General features: G+C 55.3%; 2 protein-coding genes across 5 annotated transcripts in view; one reads left to right on the top strand and one right to left on the bottom strand.

Moving 5' to 3' along the window:
- Window positions 1-10,952, top strand: part of RIPOR3 (RIPOR family member 3) — a 60,878-nt gene extending 49,926 nt beyond the window's left edge. For 2 of the 3 annotated variants that reach the window (XM_037059892.1, XM_037059891.1), the window contains 10 exons: window positions 527-1,096; window positions 3,553-3,683; window positions 4,131-4,254; window positions 4,907-5,042; window positions 5,599-5,760; window positions 6,364-6,525; window positions 6,949-7,151; window positions 8,228-8,311; window positions 9,464-9,554; window positions 9,949-10,952. In XM_037059892.1, coding sequence (XP_036915787.1) covers window positions 527-1,096; window positions 3,553-3,683; window positions 4,131-4,254; window positions 4,907-5,042; window positions 5,599-5,760; window positions 6,364-6,525; window positions 6,949-7,151; window positions 8,228-8,311; window positions 9,464-9,554; window positions 9,949-10,052 — 1,767 coding nt within the window. In that variant the 3' untranslated portion in view covers window positions 10,053-10,952. Of the gene's footprint in view, window positions 1-526; window positions 1,097-3,552; window positions 3,684-4,130; window positions 4,255-4,906; window positions 5,043-5,598; window positions 5,761-6,363; window positions 6,526-6,948; window positions 7,152-8,211; window positions 8,312-9,463; window positions 9,555-9,948 lie in introns of those variants that run through there. The other variant, XR_005068501.1, reaches the window with a different exon arrangement.
- Window positions 10,953-14,584: 3,632 nt separating this feature from the next.
- PTPN1 (protein tyrosine phosphatase non-receptor type 1) overlaps window positions 14,585-20,432 on the bottom strand; it is a 55,852-nt gene continuing 50,004 nt past the window's right edge. The window contains exons 6-9 of one of the 2 annotated variants that reach the window (XM_037059893.1): window positions 18,785-18,994; window positions 18,253-18,414; window positions 17,662-17,885; window positions 14,585-15,416 (exon numbers count right to left, since the gene is read on the bottom strand). In XM_037059893.1, the coding sequence (XP_036915788.1) occupies window positions 15,194-15,416; window positions 17,662-17,885; window positions 18,253-18,414; window positions 18,785-18,994 (819 nt within the window). In that variant the 3' untranslated portion in view covers window positions 14,585-15,193. The remainder of the gene's footprint in view (window positions 15,417-17,661; window positions 17,886-18,252; window positions 18,415-18,784; window positions 18,995-20,432) is intronic. The other variant, XM_037059894.1, reaches the window with a different exon arrangement.

Here is a 20,432-nt window from a genome sequence, read left to right as displayed (position 1 = left end):
AAGGCATGGGGGGGCTAGAGGTAGGGTGGGTAAATGGAGAAAGACACAGGCCCTCAAAATAGGGCGTGTAAACACCAGATGCTTAATCTAATGAGCTGCTGTTGTTTGTATACAGTGGGCACCTGTTGTGTTCCGAAGGGCAGGCCCTTTCTTCCTTCATTCGCTTCATTCATTCAAAACTATGCGCCAGGCTCTCCTCTGGCTGGGTGGGGACTGCGCCCTCAGGGAGGAAATAAAACGGAACACTCTTGGGGAGGGAGCTCAGCCAGTGCAAAGGCCCTGAGGTGGGAAGGTGGGAATGAACCTGGAGGGTATGAGAGACAGCAAGGAGGCCACTGGGGCTAATGAGTCAGAGCAGAGAGGTTACAGGGTGCTATGGGCACCTCTGAGTCAGCTGGGTGGGCCTCGGGCACCCAGAGATGGTGGGTGTGCAGAGGGGGTGTCTGTGGTGGGAGGAGCCTTGCTGTGGTCCTTGGGGCAGCCAGTGAGGCTGGTCCCGTGTTGTCCCCTTCGCCCCCCGCCTCAGTCTGTCCTGCAGCAGCCGGCGCAGCAGGCCTTGCTGCTGGGCAGTCCAAGGACCACCTCCATCCTCAGCTACCTGTCTGACAGTGACCTTCGGGGCCCCAGCCTGTGCAGCCGGAGTCAGGAGCTGCCTGAGATGGACTCCTTCAGCTCCGAGGACCCCCGAGACACTGAGACCAGCACATCAGCATCCACCTCGGATGTGGGGTTCCTGCCCTTGGCCATTGGCCCTAGCGCCTCCATTGAAGAAGCCCAGGAGGACCCTCCATCCCTGGGCCTCCTGCCAGACATGGCCCACCTGGCAGGAGGCTCGTTTGTGGAGCGGCCTGGCTGGAGGAATTTGGGAGTAGAGAGCCCTAACCTGCCACGGGGCGCCCCACTGCACAACCACACAATGCTGGGCAGCCAGAAAGACCATGATGAAGGAGAAACTGGGGACAGAGTGGAAGGGCCTGGGGTGAGCCTTGAGAGGCCCCTGCAGGAAGTGCTGGACTTACTGAGGTGCACGGGCCCCTCCCAGCCCCGGCTCCGGGAGCTAGAGTACCAGGTCCTCAGCTTCAGGGACCGACTGAAGGTATGCGCACGTCCCACCAATGGTGTGATGACTGGGAGTGGGCCCTGGGGGCAGCCAGCCTGGGCCGGTACCCTGCTCTGCCCTCTGCATCGCCTGGGTGGGCGATGTCTCCTGTCTTGGCCTCAGTTTTCTCACCTGTCAAGTGGGGATAAGGAGGGCCCTCATCGGGCTGGGAGGAGGCCTGGGATGGTGTCAGGGCTCCCAGTGGATAACTTGCTCCCCATCGGGCCAGAGCTCAGCCCCACCCCACATCCCACCTGAGCCGGCGAGGCTGCCACTGGCATTAAAATCCCACACTTGGGGCAACCCCTCGGTCAGAGCTGGCGCCGTGGAAGGTGCCCCACGCCAAAATTTCTCCTGGACAGGGAGGGACACCAGGGGCCGTTCTCATGTGGTTCTCAGAGGTGCTGGCCCAGGCAGATCACCCTTTTTTTTTTTTTTTGGTTTGCATAAATTTAAATGTACATAAAATAAAACGTATCGCACCACCACTTACACATCAATTAATTTATAAAGCCATGTCTTTCGTGTAGGATACACGCTGGCACTGAAGTAACAGCTCCCTACAAAAACTCGTTTCATTTTATCCCTTCCCTGCCCCCAGTGTTAGAATCAGCACAGGTGAGAACAGGTGGGTTTTCATTTTCTATCCAGGAACTTTTAAAAAAGTTCACTATTTTCCACTGCTGTGGTCTTTGAAAAGGATCTGCCTGAAGATTTCTAGAAAAAAGTAATACAAGTAGCTACTTGTTTTCTATTTCTTAACAGCGTTTTTATGTAGAACAATTTGTCAGCCCATCACCTGTAATTTGAAAAATTATACCCACTTTACACACAGATCTTAAAATAATACTGCAATCAGGCGATCATTTTAACCATCTTTGAGGAGGAACCTTTCTTTTCTTGGCAAACCAAGTTAGAAGAATAAAAATGATTACAGGCTATGGTTTTTAGTTTGACTTTTTAAAGAGAAATTATGCCGGCATGTACATGTGCACAGATGTGTGGTATTTAACTACATGCTCATTATTCGTGGGTTCTCTTTTTTCTGGTGAACCCACTGACTCCCTAAAATTCATCTCTAACCCCCAAATCCACACTCATGATGCTGCCAGGTGCAGAGTGACCAAAAACCTGAGTCACCTGGTGTGCTCATCAAACATGGTGGCACTCTGTCTCGTTTCAGCTCTCTTAATGCAATACTGTATTTTGCTGTCTATTTAGTGCTGGGTTTTTGCATTTTTGTGCTTTTCTTTTTGGGGGGATGATGGTGCTGTTGTAAACAGCCCCAGTACAGAGCTGACGTGCTGGCGAGTGTCGGAAGAGCAAGGCGGGGGTGATGTGTCTGGTGGAGAAAACATGTGGGTTGGGCGTGGGTTACATGCTGCAGGCTTGAGTTCGCTGTTAGGCAGTAAACCATACGTGGGAAGTAAGGTGTCTTGAAACAGAAACACACAAAACCCGGGCACCCACTGGCTGTTGGTGGCAATGCTGTGGCCAGGGGCCCACAGCCTCTGCATTTCTCTGGGGAGCCGTGGTGGTTCCAGACTCAGAAACCCGGTGGTCACTCACGGCGGCTTTGCAGACCAGGGCGAGTGATGAGCGTTGCCCGGGTGTGCACCCACAGATCTAGACATGCATCTTTTTTCCTGTTAGGAAAGGAAACCTCTGCAGCTAGCTGTATTCTCTTGTTGCTCAAGATTTTGTCTTCGGACTCCACTTTTCGGAGCCCAGTTTTTGCTCACAGGGCAGCAACTGCTTAGGCTCTGCCTTGTGTGGGACGAGGCCGGGCTAGTGGGCCCGGAGATGGGAACCAGCCCGGGAGTCCGCCACGAGGGGACAAGACGGACATCTCCAGTGGTGGAGACAGAGGCAGCACTGTGGCTCCAATGCTCTGTCCCCTCCCAGTCAGGGGCAGCCTCCCATCTCCTCTCCTTCCATGTCCCCTGGAGAGCACACACCTGGAGTCCACAGGCTAATCTCGCACCCCTGAACCCCCTGAAGAGGTGTTTGGCTTCACTCGCCCATTTTTAAAATAACTTGAAATTAGTTGTATTTGAAAACAGGGCAGCTTCCCACAAAACCCAGCTTTCCAGTTTTTCTTGGGAATGGAACAATCTGGCGACACTGGCCCCATGTTCCCAAGTGGTGGTGTCGGCTGCAGCAGCACCTGACCTCCTGGGGGAGGGCCCCCACTCTCCTGCCTTCCATGGCCCCCCACAACCACTCCCTCACTCCTGTCACTTGCCCTGTCCTCGTGGGTGTCTGTGACTAGCTGTCTTTTCAGATCTGTCTCCCTCGAGTGGTTGTACCCTGCCTTGTCACTTGCCTCTCGGGAGGGTCCTTGAAGAGTGCTGCGCCCCCGTGCCCATCACCCACTTGCAGGACGCTGTTAAAGTGGGGTGCTAGACAGGGTGAGTGGATCCGGCTGCCTTCAGGTCTTGCTCCGTCCACAGCCCCGCGGAGGCCGCCGGGAGCACAGCTCGGCTGAGAGCCTGATGGAATGCATCCTGGAGAGCTTCGCATTCCTCAACGCTGACTTCGCCCCCCATGAGCTGTCGCTCTTTGGGGGCCCGCAGGGTCCCCGGTGAGTGCACCAGCCAACACTGACCAGGTGACCAGCCTGAGCTCAGTGCTTCCTAGCAGCCTCCTGGCCTGTCTCCCTCTGCCCGATTGGTATTTCATTGCTTCTTGTGCCTGCCCTCCCCGCCCCACCCCCACTCACACACTGCGTGGCACAGAGCAGGTCCCCGGGGCCCAGAGTGAGCGAGCAGAGCTCAACCCGGCCCTGGGCTTTCTACTCTGAGCAATGGGCTTTAAAAAAAATCTTAATAAGGATGGAAGACACAGTAGAGCCTCTGACCTTGACCTAACCAATACACAGCAACAATCGTGCTCCCCGACCCCTCTGCATAGCTGTCCACCTCCACTACGACATCACCTTGGCCTCCCTGATCAGAGAGAGCTCTCCGGGGATGAGGGTACCCTCCGCTCTAACCAGAATGGTCACCTAGTTCTTCTCCATTCAACTCAGAAAGGACAGGACCCTGCCCCCACCGCTGTCACTGAAAGAATCATCCAGGGAGCTCACAGCTGGCACCCCCGAGCTGGACATGCTGCTCACGGTCCACCTCCAAGTCTGCAAGGCTCTGCTGCAGGTGGCTGAGGGACCTGGGGAGGACAGGGGGGAGGGGGGAGAGGGGGAGGCTGGCCAGGGGGCCCAGGTGGGCTAGGAGTTCTCCCTGCAAAGGGCTGGCCTTGAAGGCAGCAGGGAGCACAAGAGACCTGCGCCTTGAGAGCCGGTGGGGTTGAGGAGGTTCCCCTGTGGCAGGTCCAGGCCAAGTAAAGGGTCATGTGGCTCTTAAGCAGCCCAAGTCCTGAATCAAAGGCAGTGGCTGTAACTCCGTCAGTTGTCGAAGCCAGAACTCCAGTCCAAACTGGCTCAACCTAAAGAGAAAGCGTACTGGCTCTCAGCATTGAGAAGCCCAGAGGTGGGCTTCAGGCCCAGCTGGATCCATACTTTCAGATGTCACCATGTCTGGGCCTCTCCCTGTCTCCGTTCTGCTTTCTTGTGTGGGTTGGCTTCACTCTCGGGCAGGGTGGTCCCTCCTGGTGGCAAAGACAGCCCCTGGCGGCTACAGCCTGTATCCTGTGGTCTCAGCTGCTTTGGCAAAGACCCCCAGAAGACAGGCTGGGAGCAACCCCTGGGACAGAAAGGATGGGCACAGGGCAGGTGGGGACCCCGGTCAAGACGACGGACATCGGAGGGCCTGTTGGTGCTGACCCGGAGCACCGTGGGCTGTTTCCTAGAAATTGGCCCGTCCTGGTTTGTCGGGGGTGGTTCAGGAACGCCTTTTGGAAGAAGCTGCGCAGCAAAAGCAGGTTCTGGAGACTCTTTCTATGCTGGATTTTGAGAAGGTCAGCAAGGCGACGTCCATTGAAGAGAGTAAGTAACCGCCCGCCACCAGGGGCTGCTCCCGTGAGTGGCATGAAGTGACAGGCTTTGTCTCTCCAGTGTCCAAAGTTAACTGGAGCCCAGGGGTGTCTTTGGCCGGATGGGGTCAGAGACATGCTGCGGGGGCGGGGAGGGAGGCCACACAGCCTTGGAGTGAGCTGCACATGCTCTGTGGTCAGCTGTGGGGCTCCAGGCCAGTGAGTCACCCCCGAGCCTCTGCCCCGGAGGCCTCAAGACACTCCAGGTCCCCAGCAGGAGCTCAAACAGTAGCTGCAACCTCAGTGCTGCCTCTGCCCCATGGGACCTCCCCTTGTCCATAAGGAGAGGTTGGTGACAGTGGTCGCCCCAGGTTATGAAGACTGTGGGTGGTGACCAAGGCAAGGTGCTCAGAGCTGAAGCTTGTCCTCTGTGTCACACTGGAGAGAGGAAAGAGGACACTGCATGTCGCCCCTCAGTGCCCCGGCATCACACCCCAGTGGGGGGAATCTGTGGGCCCCCCGGTGCCCACTTTCCCGCTGCAGCGAGGTGTCTGAGCCTGGGTTTTCAGTCCTTCCACAGGCCGCGCACAGGAAGGACTGTCTGAGGCTGTGGAGAGGGTGCACCGCACCTGGCGGCGTCCTGGCCTGCCCCGCTGCATCGCTCCTGAACCAGCTCAAGAAAACGTTCCTGCACCGAGTCAGGGGGAAGTTCCCGGGACAACTGGAAATAGGTAGCTCCCTCCGCCCCCATGGGAGACACTGTTCGGCGTCTCTGGGTCCTCATCTCAGCCCCGGCTTCACCTCTGAGTGTCTGTGTTCTCAGCAACGAGACTACAAGTCCCCTCCTTTTACTGGGGGGGGGGGGGTGATGGAGGAGCCTGTGAAACTGCAAACATTACTGGGGGTGATTGTTTCTGGGGACAGGCTCCATAGCTTCCACCAGAACCTGAAAGGGGTTAAGAAAGAACCTCATGTCTGCACCATGAAAGTGTCCTGACAGCCCCTCAGGGTGCAGAGCATTTCCTGTGAACAGACTAAGGGTGACAGCCTTACTCCGGGTAGTGGCTCTGGGACGTAAGCAGCCCTGCTCACCTCCCCTGCTGCTCAGCGCCCTGCAGGTTCCCAGGCCCGGCTCCGGCCTTGTGGATGCTTGCTCCCCCAAGACCACTGGAGCCAGGAGCATGCATGCTCCTTCCCTCAGGGACAGGAGGTGTGCTAAGAGACACCCACCCATGTGCCCGTAGAGAGCCTTTAAACTGGCCACGCTGGCTAAGGGGCACCCCCAGGCGAGTCTCCGTGCCGCCTCACGGCCCTCCCCTGCATCTTCTCGCCAGTGTGCCGCAGGCTCCTGGAGCAGGTGGTCAGCTGTGGTGGGCTGCTCCCTGGAGCAGGCCTCCCCGAAGAACAGACTGTCACCTGGTTCCAGTTTCACAGCTACCTGCAGAGGCAGAGTGTCTCGGACCTGGAGAAGCACTTTGCCCAGCTCACCAAGGAAGGTACGGCAGGTGGCCTCAAAGCCACATCCATGGAGCGCTCTGTCCCAGCTCTCGGAAGCCAGCTATTCAGAACCACGGCGTCTTTCCCTTGCGGCTGTTCTCCCGAGAACCCCAACTTAATCGGGCTGCACCTTTAGCCCGTGCGTGTGATGAGATTAGCTCTGGGGAGGAAGGCTGCCAGCACAGAGCAAGGTCAGAGTTGCAGACGGGGGCGCTCCCCTGGCCAATGTCCTTGGAGTGTGGGCTGGGGTTGTGTCAATCTTCAGGGCGAATTTGATCCCTTGCTAGAAAGCCTTCCTGGAGAGTCCAGACTGGCCTTGGCGACCACGTGCTCTTGCTCTGGGATCTGCTTCTCCACGGCTAATGGCAGTGGCCACACTACCCGCAGCAGGGACCCTGGGCCCACCTGCTCGTCTCTTCCAGTGACGCTGGTGGAGGAGCTGCGGTGCGCAGGGCAGGCCAAGGCGGTCAGAAAGCTGCAGGGGAAGCGGCTGGGCCGGCTGCAGCCCCTGCCCCAGACGCTGAGGGCCTGGGCACTGCTCCAGCTGGATGGGACTCCGCGGGTGTGCAGGGCGGCCAGTGCCGCCCTGGCCAGTGCGGCCAAGAACAAGAGCTTTCGGGAGAAGGTACGGTATGAGGAGGGGGTGGCTACCTCCTGGCTGCAGGTGTGGGGAGGCAGAGGGAGGGAGGGGGGCTTTGTTTCTGGGAAAAAGACGAAGATATGAGTGACTGGGGTTGCAGTGTATGGATTTAGGGGTACTCCGAACACAAACACAGCTCTCCTTGCACCATTGCTGTTGGCGGCACCAGCCCTGGGGAGGGACCTGGGTGTGGCTCTGGGCCACCACCTGAGGAACCCACAGAACCACATGCCACGCTTGCCTCACGCACCACTGTGATCCTCACGCAACTCTATCTGTCGTGTTTCTGAGATGTCACTTGTGTGTAGACATTTTTTTCTTAGAATCCCAATGGTCATCCTCATTTACTTACAATGAATGTCTGTGGCTTGTTGGTTCAGTGTGTTCAGTCCATTTGAAAACCAAGAAATTGGACTCCTCCACCTTTTAGGTTCCTGGACCCGTGACTATTCTACATTTAAGGTCCCACCCCGAGGTGCGAGGAGAAGCAACACTAGGGCCTTACCAATAGTCTCTTGGGCTCCTTGAAGGCCAGACATCTCCACATGCTCACAGCTTTGTGAAGTGCCAGCTTTATTTTCCAAAGGAAGGGACTTGGCCTCAGTGATGGCACCAAGGGGGCGGGGCAGAGCTGTGATTGGAGGAGGGTGATGAAGGGAAGATGCTTTCCTTGTGGCCTGAAGGGCAGCAGACGAGGACGGCTCCTGTCTCTGTGTTCAGTTCTTGTTGTCCTGGCTGGACATTGGACTGGACATCTGACTTAGCATTTTCTCTGGAGAGCAGTTTCAGAATGCAGTTCGTAAACAGTATTACACAGAGCTTTTCATTCGATTACCAGCAGCCCCCAAACCAGCGCTTTCTGAGATAAGTTCAATACTGTGATACAGATCTCGGGACTGTGCCCCTGGCCCAGAGATGAATGGGTCACGGCCTGATTTTGTTCAGGAAAAGGTAAGAAGGGCCTGACTTACCGTCAGCAGTTGCAGGATCAGCTGTGAGCACCGTGGACTTTGCTTTCGGCAGCCCCCCTCCCCTTCGTTCACAGCCACCTTATTTCCCAGGCTTTGCTTTTCTACACCAACGCCCTGACTGAGGATGATGCGAAACTCCAGCAAGCTGCGTGCGTGGCGCTGAGACATCTCAGGGTGAGTTTAGCCTGCCCTCGCTGGTGATGGAGAAGCCTGCTTGTGGTGAACGTTAAAGTCAGTTCATTTCCAAGTCCGCCAGCCCCGCCAGCCCCGCCAGCAGAGGCTGTGTCAGCGGCGGCCTCTCTGCAGTGAGCGTCTGCTCTGGTGCCGCGTGAACGAGTGCGGGGCTCCAGGGATTCAGTTCGGAGCTCTCGGATTATGTACGTTAATATCCGCAATTAAAAAAAAATCGAAAAGCTCATTGTAGGAAAAAAAGAGAAGTAAAACACAGAAATGTAAATTATTCATCATCCTAACACTCAGAGGAAATGACTGACATTTTGGTATATTTCTTGTTTGTGGGTGTGTGTCAGCACTGAAAACTGATCCAGTTTAATATCAACACAGTTTGATGGAGTTTAAAACCGGTGAACAAGAACTTCTTGTGTCCGATTGGTGGTAGCTGGAGATCTTTAGGAAGGGTCCACCACAGGTGTACCTTCATTCGACCTGCTCCCCTACTCTCTCCCTGTGGAAAACTGAGGTCCATCCTTTTCATTATAAACAATGTCATTCTGGGCATTTTTTGTGCATAAAGCTTCAACCTCACTGCACTTAGAACTCTCATTTTAAAAAAGAATTGCCAATTTACTAGATGACAGTCCCGCACGGACTGAACTCACCCCTCATTCTGGAAAGATCCGACAGGAAATTCTAGGCCCATTGGTTATCATCAAAAAACCAGTTAAGAGGATCAGGGTGTCCAGCAGAGGGCACTGAAGTGCACCCTGGTTCTTGGCCCTGCAGAGGAGCCTGGGGGGGTCAGAGGAGCCTGAACTGGGGCCCTGCTGCTCCTCTCCTAGTCTGACCTGGAGCGGGGGCGGGGCTGGGAGAGCAGGGGGAGTAAGCAGGTTTTTTCATTTCAAGGTGGCCCTTTTGCTGGTCCGTACATCATCGCTAGGGCCCACTTGCGGGCGGGCATCAAGACTGCAAAGATGAGACATTTGCAATGGGGCTTCTAATGAACCTGAGGCAACATAAGCAACCCAGCTGCCTTCAGAAAAGGAGCTCAGGCCCCAGAGACCACGCTAGGCTGGTCCTGCAGGGCTTATACACGTGGGTTCTGCCAGCTACTCCAAGTGCCCTAATGGATCTTCTCTCCACAAGCAGGGCATCGAGAGCATCGACCAGATTGCCGGCCTGTGCCAGTCTGACCTGGAGGCGGTGCGAGCGGCAGCCCGGGAAGCCACGCTGTCATTCGGTGAGGGCATGCGTCCAACATCTTGTGCAGTGCGGTGGGTTCCCGGGTCCTTAGCGAGGTTGTGCTAGAGCCTTGGCCAGCTCTCAGAAGACATGAATTAGCACACGGGGTGGGCTGGTAGCAATCCATTTAACTGCATTTGGTCAAGGCAGGTTTTCTTCGTGGTTCAGGTGGCAAAAAAAACCCACTTTATTTCCTTTATGTTTCTTAAGAATGAAAGCAGATGCAAGGGATGTGACTCCATCTTAGATGCAGGGGCGAGACACTCCCCTGGTCTGTTCAGCAGCACCGGACACCCAGGTGTCAGTAACGGCTGAGGCCATCTTGGCCTAGCAGAGCAGGACACACTGAGAGGCAGGAGACAATCCAGTGACAAATCCCCTTAATACTGCAGGTGAAAAAGGACGCTTCGCTTTTGAGAAGATGGACCGACTTTACTCAGAACAAAGAGAAGCAGCCTTTGGCCAGGAGGTAGATGTGGAAATCACAGTGTTTTAAAGAACCTATGCTGAGGAACTCACACCTGGCATCTTCGTTTTTGCTGCTGCCCACGGGGACTGAACTGTGGATGGGGGGGGGGGGCACATGGTGTGCACCCCTGAAGGGTAAGCTGTCCAGAGCTGCTCCGAGTCGGTTATGAGGCCCCAGGGTACAAGTGGGGCTTTGGTGCCCAACAGCTGACCTGCTTCCACTGAACCATCAGCTTTTGGCTTTGCGAACCTGTCTTCCCTGGGACGCAGTGCCAGCCACACTATGAAGGAGTCAGGGCCCGGCAGCCGGCTCAGCTCTTGTGGCTCAACGGAGACTGGGGCTGGGGGGGCTGGCGGGCCTGTGGGCTTGCTAAGGGACGAGTGATGTAAGGAGTCATTTCCATGGCAGCAGCTGTCACTTAGGGGACCTGGGGACGTTGGGAAGGCACACAGCCAGGCTTTCCATGGTTCAACTCTCAACCCGAGCTACAGCCCCAACGCCTGCTGCCCGGGGACCTCATGTCCAGCACGTTCAACAGTGAAAGGAGAGCAGCAGCCTCTGTCGTGTCAGGAAAAGCATTCCGTTTGACCTCACGACGAAACCAACCTGAAACTCAACTTTTGAAGCACGTCCGCTTAGGACCGGTTATGTAAATTGCTTCAGAACCTGGTGTGAAGATTTCATGGAGCACGTTGCTTTAAAGGAAGAAAATCGGTGTCCTATTTAAGTCTGTTAAAAAGACCCGAGGGTGTCCCCAGCCGTCTCCGTGTTCCCAGTGCCGGGGTTGGAGCGTGCCTGTCAGCCACGGCCTCGAGGACTCTGTAACTTAAACATTCCCATTCATACTTTCTGTATATATCTTGTGCTTGTCAACTTAGTATTTATTTGCCTTGTTTATATGTTCAACTTTCTGAAAATTTCAAGTAAAAAAAAAAACAACCAACAATTTTTATTAGTGTTTCACTCCACCTGAAAAAAGTAAATAGTGGGTGTTTCTCCAAACACCCTGCTGGGGGGAGAAGCCGCCCCTACTACCCCATAGCCCGCCCCCGAGCAGCGGTTCTCCCACACCAGCACGTGTAAGGGGGCACCGTGACCCGGGGATGCTCCACGCGCCCTCCCCTCAGACCCCATGGCAGCCTTGGCCCCATCCGACTTCTGTTCCAAAATCACACATGAATGTCCTGTTCCCCACACAGGCAGGCACCTCTTCATAAAACCTCAGCTTTTAAAAGCTATGAAAAGCTGTATTTTTGTACGTGGGACAAGACTGACATGACAGTGAGCAAGACAACTACAGCCGAGGCCTCAGCCCTCGGTGCGTGTCATGTGGTCACAGGAGCATGGCCGTGTTTGTCCCCAGGCCCGTGGAACCTGCCAGGGGCCAAAGCGTGGTTTACTCAGCAGCAGTCGGAAAACCCTAAAGGACAGGGGAATTCCTCGCACTCTCTATGCAACATTTGACAGGCCTGAAATTATTTCAAAACCAGAAGCCAAAAAACCACCTTAGGGGAGATTTACCCATAGTTTTGTGCAAGAAAGACGACATGAATTTTGTATTTTATGATTTCTACATCAGTTAAGTGGAGGAAGGGATGGCAGAGAGGCACCAAGACGCAGGTACAACTGCTGTGTCTCACGGGCAGTTGGCCACGGCGCATGCCCTTAAGGGCCGAACAGCCCTTTAACCAACGTGTGTAAGTCTGCAAAGTGACCCCAGGGCCTGTCCCACAGCCCCGTTCATCCTGAAGGTGGGCTCCGTTGAAGGAAGTGGGCTGCGGCCCGACGTGTTCAGGGAGCCCCCAATGGAGGAAAGTGCCCCCAGCCCGCAGGCCTCCACAGCTCCAGGAGGCTCCTGTGATTCTTAGACGCGGAAGTGCACCACCTTGCGTGGCAACATCCGCCTCGAGTCAGGAACGGAAAGAAGCGTGCGTTGCCCATCCTGGTTTAGGCCCATCAAGCAAAGAAATGGGAAGCACCCCAATCCATGTTCTTTAGAAAACAAATTTTTATTGTTGCAACTAAAATGCAAACCCGTCATTTACATGGCGAGCTGGAAAACTGTGCAGTTTGACAGTTCTGCGAGGTCACAGAAGACCCTGAGACGCGCCCCCCCGCCCCACCCGTCATGCATCCATGTACACACACCGCAAAAGGCATCATACCAAACACCTCGCTTTTTTTGTTTTGTTTTTATTTTTGTAAAAATGGTTTATTCCACGGCCATTGTAAAAAACAATGACCCGCTGAGTAAATATTGGCTTAAGGCATATAGCAGAGCAGCTCGCTACTTCTCTAACATACGTGTAACAAGACGGAGAGCCGTCCGCTCCCAGGGATGGGAGGTTAGACCAGTAAACCCACTTTGAAACGCTACTATACACACACCCGAACTACTACATACATATACGGGACTTCAAAGACAAACAGACCCCACTCAAAAACGCTCACAGCCTGGCGCCTCAGCCGCACCCTCACCTCGCCGGGGCTCCGTGGGGCTCTGCCTCGAGTGGTTCCTCCCGAATCTCGCTACACGGGCTTCTCATGCATGAAAGGCAAAGTGTGAAAATGCTGGCAAAAGGGCGGCTGCCTCTTCTCTTGTTAAAATACCACTTAGTGTGGAGGTCGAAAGTCCCCCTCGTGGGAAGAGTCGTGAGCACCATTGGCCTCCAGGGCTCAAGGGAGGGGCGGACACACACCTCGGTCGGCAAGGCCCTCCCAACCGAGACGGCAGCCGGCTGACTCCAAGGGACCGTCACGTCCAGGCTGCTTTGAGAAGCGGTTTCCAACAGCTGCCTTGGTTCCAAATCACGGTTTTCTTGAGAAGAGTGCGAACTCGGGGTGGTGGGGGCTGATCCCAAAGGCGCATGAGCAGGGGTCCTGCTCGTCTAAATGTCCAGAGCACGAGGTGGGAGACTCTGGCTTCCATCCCCTCGGAATGTCTGAGTTACGGCGGGACCCAGCTGGACCAGGACAGGCCGGGCCTCGCCAGGGAGTCACCAGAGTATCATGCCAGGAATTAGGCTAGGCAGGTATCTGTTCTTGGAAAACGTCCTAGGAGCCACAGCCACACAGCGGCCCGGTCACACAAGGGCGGACTGGACTTACAGACGAGGGCACCTCAGTAAGCAGGGGTCTGAGCACGTCAAGCACGTGGCATCCGATCAGGACACAGGAAGAGCGAGCATGCATTCTAGTACACTCGGGGAAAGGGGGGCGGAGGACAGGGTTCTAGCAGATAGGACTGGGGGCGTAGGGAATAACCGGACAGAGTCATCTCCTGTCATGTATGGTGAATATCCAAGTGTTCGTTATATATTATCCCACTGCTCTAGAAACACAGGCCAAACCTCCTCTCACGTTACCCACAGTGTCACCAAACAGCCATGCTCACAGCCTTCCATTTTCCTAGCACTGGTCTGACGCGGCTGGCTTACTGCAAGGTCCTACGTTCCCAGCACTACCTGAGGGTTTATTATTGTAGTTTTTGAGAAAGCCTTTGCGGCAAGGCTGACATCAAAAAACTTTAATACATTATTGGTTTAAGGAAATGCTAGTGCACTAAGGACACCTCTGGGGGGGGGGGGGAATAAAAAAATAAATAAATACGGAGTGGAGAGGCCCCTGCCATACGGCCTCCACGGGGTCTACCGGGAGGTGCTACGCGCTGCCCGCCCGGGGCCAGCACAGGCCGCCTTTCCTCTGTGCCGCCAGCACGGCACTCTCTTTTGCTCTCCTTGAAAAATGGGCTGTGGATTTGGTACTTAAAGGAAGGGAGAGGGGAGAAGGAAGAAGTAAAAGAAAAGGGAGGAAGACCAATAGCCAGGGAGGGTAGTCTTAGTGCGGAGCAAAGGCCCACTGGGTTGTGGCCGGCACACTGTGCGCTGCCCTCACCGACCACGGCTTCCCTGCTAATCAGGAGCAGGTGCCATGGGCGGAGGGGGTCAGATTGTGTGTTGTTGCTGGACTGGGACTGGAATGAAAGCAGACACTTCCAGTCGAGCCCGGACCCAGCCCGATGACCCCAGCATTCCCCCAGATCCCCCCTTTTACTCCAGTGAAAGGGGCTTCAACTTTTTTTACAACAGCCCCCACCCCTTCCAAAAATCACCCCAAGGAAAAAACTGTGTGTTGTCCAACCATCTGATGCACTCAGAGATGGCTGCTTGAAAAGAGGTAAAATTTTAAAATGATCAAAGTCTTAAGAGGTGATTTCCGTGAACACAGTTTGGAGGCTGTCTGCCGCCCCCCCCCCCACTTGAATAGCGACACACCTCTCAGGTGCGCATTTCTACTGAAACGGCATTTCTACTCCAAATCAAACAGAAACTGCTCCTTCCGGACCTCAGTGGCGGGGTGAAAAGAGGGACCTCTGTCCCTGGGGCAGGGGCCTCGAGGAACCCCGCTTTGGAGGATGGCTGCTGAGGGCAGGACACGGCAAGATGGCTGCAACAAGAAGGGATGGACGGAGAAGTGAATGATGGGAGAACCAGTGGGGACACCCTGAGCAAAAGCACAGCCAGGTTTCACACTCCAGAGATGGCCTTTTGCTGTTTTTTCTCCTAAAAATGGGAAAGCTGGCAGGAACTTCCCAAGCTCAGTACATGCACAGCAGAGGACGTGACTGAGCGAGACAGCGCCCTGAACCCTCACGCCCTCCTCTCCAGAGGACTGGACAGTCCTCAGAGTGGGGGAGCCCTGCCCTGAAAAATCAAATAGAAACTGTGTATCGGATTACATCACCTAAGGGTGTAAGAAAGTTTCGCAAGTGCCTAGTCTTGTTTTTGTTTCCCAGGAATAACAAAAAGCTGCTTTTTATAAAGGTTAAAAACAACAATGTGTTGTAATTGTACTTTTTCCAAAAACAAACAAACAAACAAAAGAGAGAAAGAGAGAGAGAGAGAGAGATGTATTTGGCATTTTCTCTACTTACTCCTGAATAGGTTAAGGCCCTGAGATTAGATGCTTGTGTTCTTGGGACCCCACAGGGCTCCTTAAAACCCCAGTGCATCAATCCTCAGTTGTCTCTTGTTAGCCCTTCACAGTTCCAGACTCCACGCTTTTGATCCGTTTCTTCTGAGACTGGCTCAGACCCCCCGCAGCCCTGGACGCTAAGGCCAGGCTGCCGGCCAGCGCCCTCCGTACTCGCGGTCTGGCCAGCACGTCCGTCAGTGGAAACATACCCTGTAGCAGAGGTATGCGCCGGCTGTGAGGACCGTGGCCATGCACATGTTGACCAGAAAGGGCTTCCAGTGAGTCAGCGCCTGGTCCTGCTCCTCTGTGGGTGGCGACGGCTCCCCCTGAGTAGGACCTGCCCCGGTGGCCCGCCTTCTGACTTCAGTGTCTTGACTCGTGCTGGGGGGTGGGAGGGGCAGAGATGGGTTACTCGCTCTGAGGACGACAATGGCAAAGATGCTATAACGAGGATGAGGATAAAGGATGGCTATAAAGACTCCTGGGAAGAATTGAGCCACACGTAAATAGTTTAGTGATGCTGACACTGGTCGCCCACTTGTCACTGCCTCCCCCAGGAGTCCAGGTGACCCTCACACCCAGGACAGGGGTCCAGAGACCTGTGGACTCCTTAGTGATGGTGAGTGGGCACGGGGCTGAGGAGAACCACAGCCACTGCTGTGGTGACAGGTGCTGACTTTGTTCCCGGTCTGCTGTGAGGTGTCCCCTTCAGACCAGGAAGGGGACGTGGTGGGGGGCGCACCCCAACAGATGCTGACCCACGGGGCCTGCATCACTGCTGATGGGAAGACACCACACGTGCCCGGCGTGCCCCGGGCCGAGATCCCCGGCACCGTTCCGACGCTGCCCAGAGGACAGTTCCCAGGCGAGCAGGAGTGATGGTGGGGGAACAATGCACAGCATTCTCGTCCCAGGGCTGTGTCAGGAGAGCCAGCAAAGGCACACAGGCCCATGGGCAGGCTGGGCAGCCAGCCTGGCACAGCCTCCAAGGCAGCCCCTGCCCAGGAGACAAGAGGAGGCCTCCAGGAGCACTTGGGTTTCAGCACCCGCCCTGCCAGGTGCTGGCTGCTGTGCTGGGGACTGTGGGCACACGGGCTCCAACTGGTGCCCAGCGGCACTCACATTCCTGGTACAACTCCATTTTCCCCTGGAGCTCTGTGGCTTCTAGCTTCCCACATACACACTTCCTTACACACCGCCTTCGCACACACTGTGAAGGGCACTGCTCTCGCCACAAGTCTCCACAAATAAAGAAAACAGAACATATGACACGAATGAGACATAAGTCATTTGTAGCGGGTGTCTCTCAGCTTGGCCCCCTGTGAGCCCTCGATGGAGCGCACTGCCCATCCTGAGGACGTCACCAGAGGCCCTGGGAGGCTGGACAGTACCACTGAGGGACAGCCAATGAGCTGCTAGCACATCGCGTGGCATCTGCTCTGGGGGCCCACTGGACGTTTCTCTCTGGACCCAGACCTGGTGTTGCTGGGATAAGGACCAGCTGCACGAAGGACCCATGGACTCAGGTTCATGAATCAGAACTGGGACCTGGCAGTCAGCATTTGGCAAGGTGCTTGGGAGAGAGGCCGATGATGACGTTAACCCGAGGACCCTGAGTGGGAAACAGTGTAACTCGCTCTCTCACATACTGCCACTCCAATGGCAGCTACACCCAGGCAGCCAGGTCCCGCTGTTGTAACAGCTGCAGAGCATCCCAACACGAGGAGAAAGCAGGATCCATCTAATCCCTGGGCAGGTAATCGACTCATCTCTAATTCTCCACCATTACAAACGGTGCTCCAATAAGCACCTCTTCCATACGCCTCTTCGCACACCTATCTGAGAAGTGCCACAGGCTCCTTTTCTAGACGCACGCACATACTGGGTCCAAATGTGCCCTCATTTTCACTGTCCTCCAAAAGGACAGGTACCACAGGCACTGCCTCCACAGTCTCAGGCTGGAGCTAACTCCCAGTCACTCTTCAAGCTTCCACACAGTGCCACCTCCTGCAGGCAGCCTTCCCTGACCACCCAGGGAAAACTGAGTATCTCTTCCATAAGGCTGACCACCTCAGCGTGTACCCGCATCACACTCTTGACCACAGGTTCCCACTGCAACGTACTCCCCACCTTCCCAACAACAGGGGCTGGAGCATAGACCAGGAGCTATATTCTAGTTACCTTAGAATTTCATGTGTATCAATATGTTCTTGATAACCACTCTATGGAAGCAAAATAGCAAACTACTTGGTCAAGACTACACAAAAGGTTAAGTTCCCAAAGGACTATTCTGAGGGGTAAAGGTACACGGTCCAGCCTGGACACCCCATTTCAGGACACGCCGGAAGCCTCGTGGAGGCACTGCCATCACCGGGCAGGAAGATCCCAGTGGGCTGAACTCCTGATTCCAATGAGCACCACAAGGTGGTGCTAGAAACCCGCTGAGGTTGGGCGCTTGCCTGGGCCGACCGGTAGCTAAGTACCGGGGCTTGGCCAGCCAGCGGGGGGGCCGGACAGTCCAGGGGCCCCATCCCCTGGACGTAAGAGCGCTGAGTGCTACCTAACAGAAGGCCGCGCCCACGGGGCCTCAATACCAGCACCTGCTTCTGAACAGAAGCCCATTTCCCCTCACCCCCAGCAAGCCGGGACCCCCCCACGTTACCTTTCCAGGCTGCAGGGGACACTTAAGGGGGTTCGGGTGTCTTCCTTGATTGGGCCATCTTCCTTATCCTCCTCGGACTCATCCTTTACCCACTGGTGGTTTGGGAAGAACTCCTTGCATTTCCCATTGTGTGGCTCCAGGATACGTTTGGGCGGCCGGGGAGGCGGGGGGACCTGCTCGGGTGGGGGCTCCAGGTCCTCGTGGGAGAGCTCCTTCCACTGCTCCTGGAGAAAGCAGCAGCAGAAGGTCCATCAGCGTCTGCGCCCAAGGGCTCTGCCTGGAAGCCCGGTCCCTTTCAGGGAGCAGGCGGCCTCTCTCCGCTCATCGGGCCTCCAGACACACACGAAGACGGAGTCTGGAGAACAAACTCTGCTCTCCCTATCGGTGTTCTTCTCCATGGGAGCTCTCCAAAGGCAGAAACTAGAACCTGGCAAAAACCGCCACAACATTCTAACTATTTAGACCTAAGGACAGCTATTTGCCCTGGCACACGACGGTGTTTGAATCTTCACAACGGACAGCTAGGTCCCTTCTTCAGAGACAAAAATTGGAACTCAGCACACACCCAGCTGGGAGCCCGCCAAGACTGACCTGAACTGAGGAGTCTCCCATGATGTATTTGGCACCTTCGATCACAGCTAGGTAGGAGAAACGGAGCTGGTCTGCTGTCTGGATCAGTCCCATCCGAAACTTCCTCATTTCTAACAGAACTTTCTTGATATCGACAGAAGAAGGGTCTTTCCTTTTGTCCATCTGAAAGCCAGAGAGGAGACACAGCTGAGCCGGCCCTGACCCTCCAGCGCCTGCCCAGGAAACAACCACGGCGGGGAGGGCAGAACCCCGGGAACCACGAGCGCCTGCAGCAAAACCGGGACCACGTGAGCACACGGGAAAGAAGGAAGGACGGAGGGATTTTTTGGACCTCTATGGATTTCACTTTAAAATTAAGAACATTCCTCATAACAAAGTTATTAAGGGTAAAGCTATTTTTACGGAAGGGAAGTTGCAGGAAGGGAAGATCGAAGGTCACTCCCCGCGGAGACACGCCCAGAGTCGCTGTGGCCGGGCCAGAGTAGAGGTGTGCACGTGGTCCTTTCTCTTCCCAGGTCTGGGGTCTCCTTACCAGCAAGAGACAGGTGTCGGCAAGACAGAAGGTCCCCGACCTGCCGATGCCGGCACTGCAGTGCACCACGACGGGGCCGTGCTCTGTGCTCAGTGACCCCGACTCGCGGACTTTGAAAAGGAAGTTCAGGAACGAGGCTGGCGATTCGGGGACCCCGAAGTCAGGCCATGTGGTATAGTGGAAATGTAGGATCTCTCGAGTTTCCTTAGTCTGAAAGAGAAAAATACTCATGACGATTCCAAGAGAATGATCTGTACAGAAATCACAAATTCCAAGTAAACACCAAGTGGCTTTCCACCCATTCACCGTAAGAGCAGCTTTACTTCTCAGATTTTCTCCCATGGGCGTGTGCCCTGCCCCCCCCCCCCCCTTACAAACAACAAGCTCCGCTGGGCCCTGTGCTCCCACTGCAACTTCGTTTCCTTTAGGATGGAACAGTCTCGCCCGCCTCTGTTCTCTAGTGTCCCTCTCACCTTTGTTGTCTTCACTGGTTTCAACTGATTCCTCTCTGTCCCACAATGACGCTGCACTGCCGCCCATGACAACCATGTCACAGAGCAGCACAAGGTCTCGCCCAGAAGAGTGAAATCGTAAATCGCGTGGACGGGGCAGCAGCTCTGGGTAACTCAGGGCCTTACAAGACTATCTGGACATCTCAGAGGATTGTCATTTTAGAGAAAAGGCAACCAAGATGTCAGCTCCCTGAGCTCTCACACCAGCCCTTCTAGGCGTGTGCTCCCATCACTCTCCCCTCTTCAGATTAGGAGACTGAGGCTCGGGGCCAGCCCTCCATGAAGTGGGGGAGCAGGAGTTTCAGTCTAGGCCTGCTTAACTCCAAAGCCCATGCTCAGAACCTGTTGTAGTCACTTTTGAAAGGGGCACATTGGCCCGTGTCCCAGTGTTTGCCCCCCAGCCCAGTCTGCTCCTGGGAAGAATGGCCTCTGGTGCCGCTCCCAGCCCAGCTCCTTCCTCTTAGCCTGAGAGTCCACTCCCAGAGGGGACCCCTGGTCCCCAGGAACAAGGATCAAAATGCAGTTCTTAGTGGGGAGAGAGCGCTCATGAGCTTTACTAGGCTGAGAGCACAGAGCAAACGGGAACCAGGCACTGGGTGAGCAAGGCCTTGCCACAGCGGGCACAGGAAGGGTTAAAGGAACCTTGCCAGCCGTGAAGGTCTCCTACTAAGCGGCGCCAAGGGCCATGGCAATACTTCGGTCACCTGGAGAGCAGCTGACAGAGAACGGCTTCGGGCCAGAGACCCGCTTACCAACACCGTCTCCCTTCGTTTGGCAAACGTCCACAATGCACCCCCCTTGTGCCGGCCACCATGCCAGGCACACAAGAGAAAGACACCACCCCCGCCCTCCCGGTGCCCACAGCTTAGTTGCAACAACACCCCCAACCCTCATGTGATGAAAACGCGTGAAAGGACCACAACAAACACCAACGACCTAAAATCAGAGCACACCACCCACATCCACCCCTGCACCAGCTACTACACACCGGGACCTTTCTGCAGAACCGGGAGAGATCTGCCTATGGTATCAGGGTCGTTCACAGAATCCTACCAAGTAATTCCACACTTTCCTCCCTGGGAAATGATATCCTGATACTTTAATGCCTTAACAGAGAAATGCCTCTTCTATTTTTT

The sequence above is a fragment of the Sturnira hondurensis genome, unplaced genomic scaffold, assembly GCF_014824575.4.
Source record: "Sturnira hondurensis isolate 20B ecotype Veracruz unplaced genomic scaffold, ASM1482457v3 Scaffold0011378, whole genome shotgun sequence".
In the NCBI taxonomy this organism is placed as follows: Eukaryota; Metazoa; Chordata; class Mammalia; order Chiroptera; family Phyllostomidae; genus Sturnira; species Sturnira hondurensis.
The sequence above is the reverse complement of the archived record's forward strand: the minus strand, read 5'-3'. Positions and strand labels throughout refer to the sequence as shown.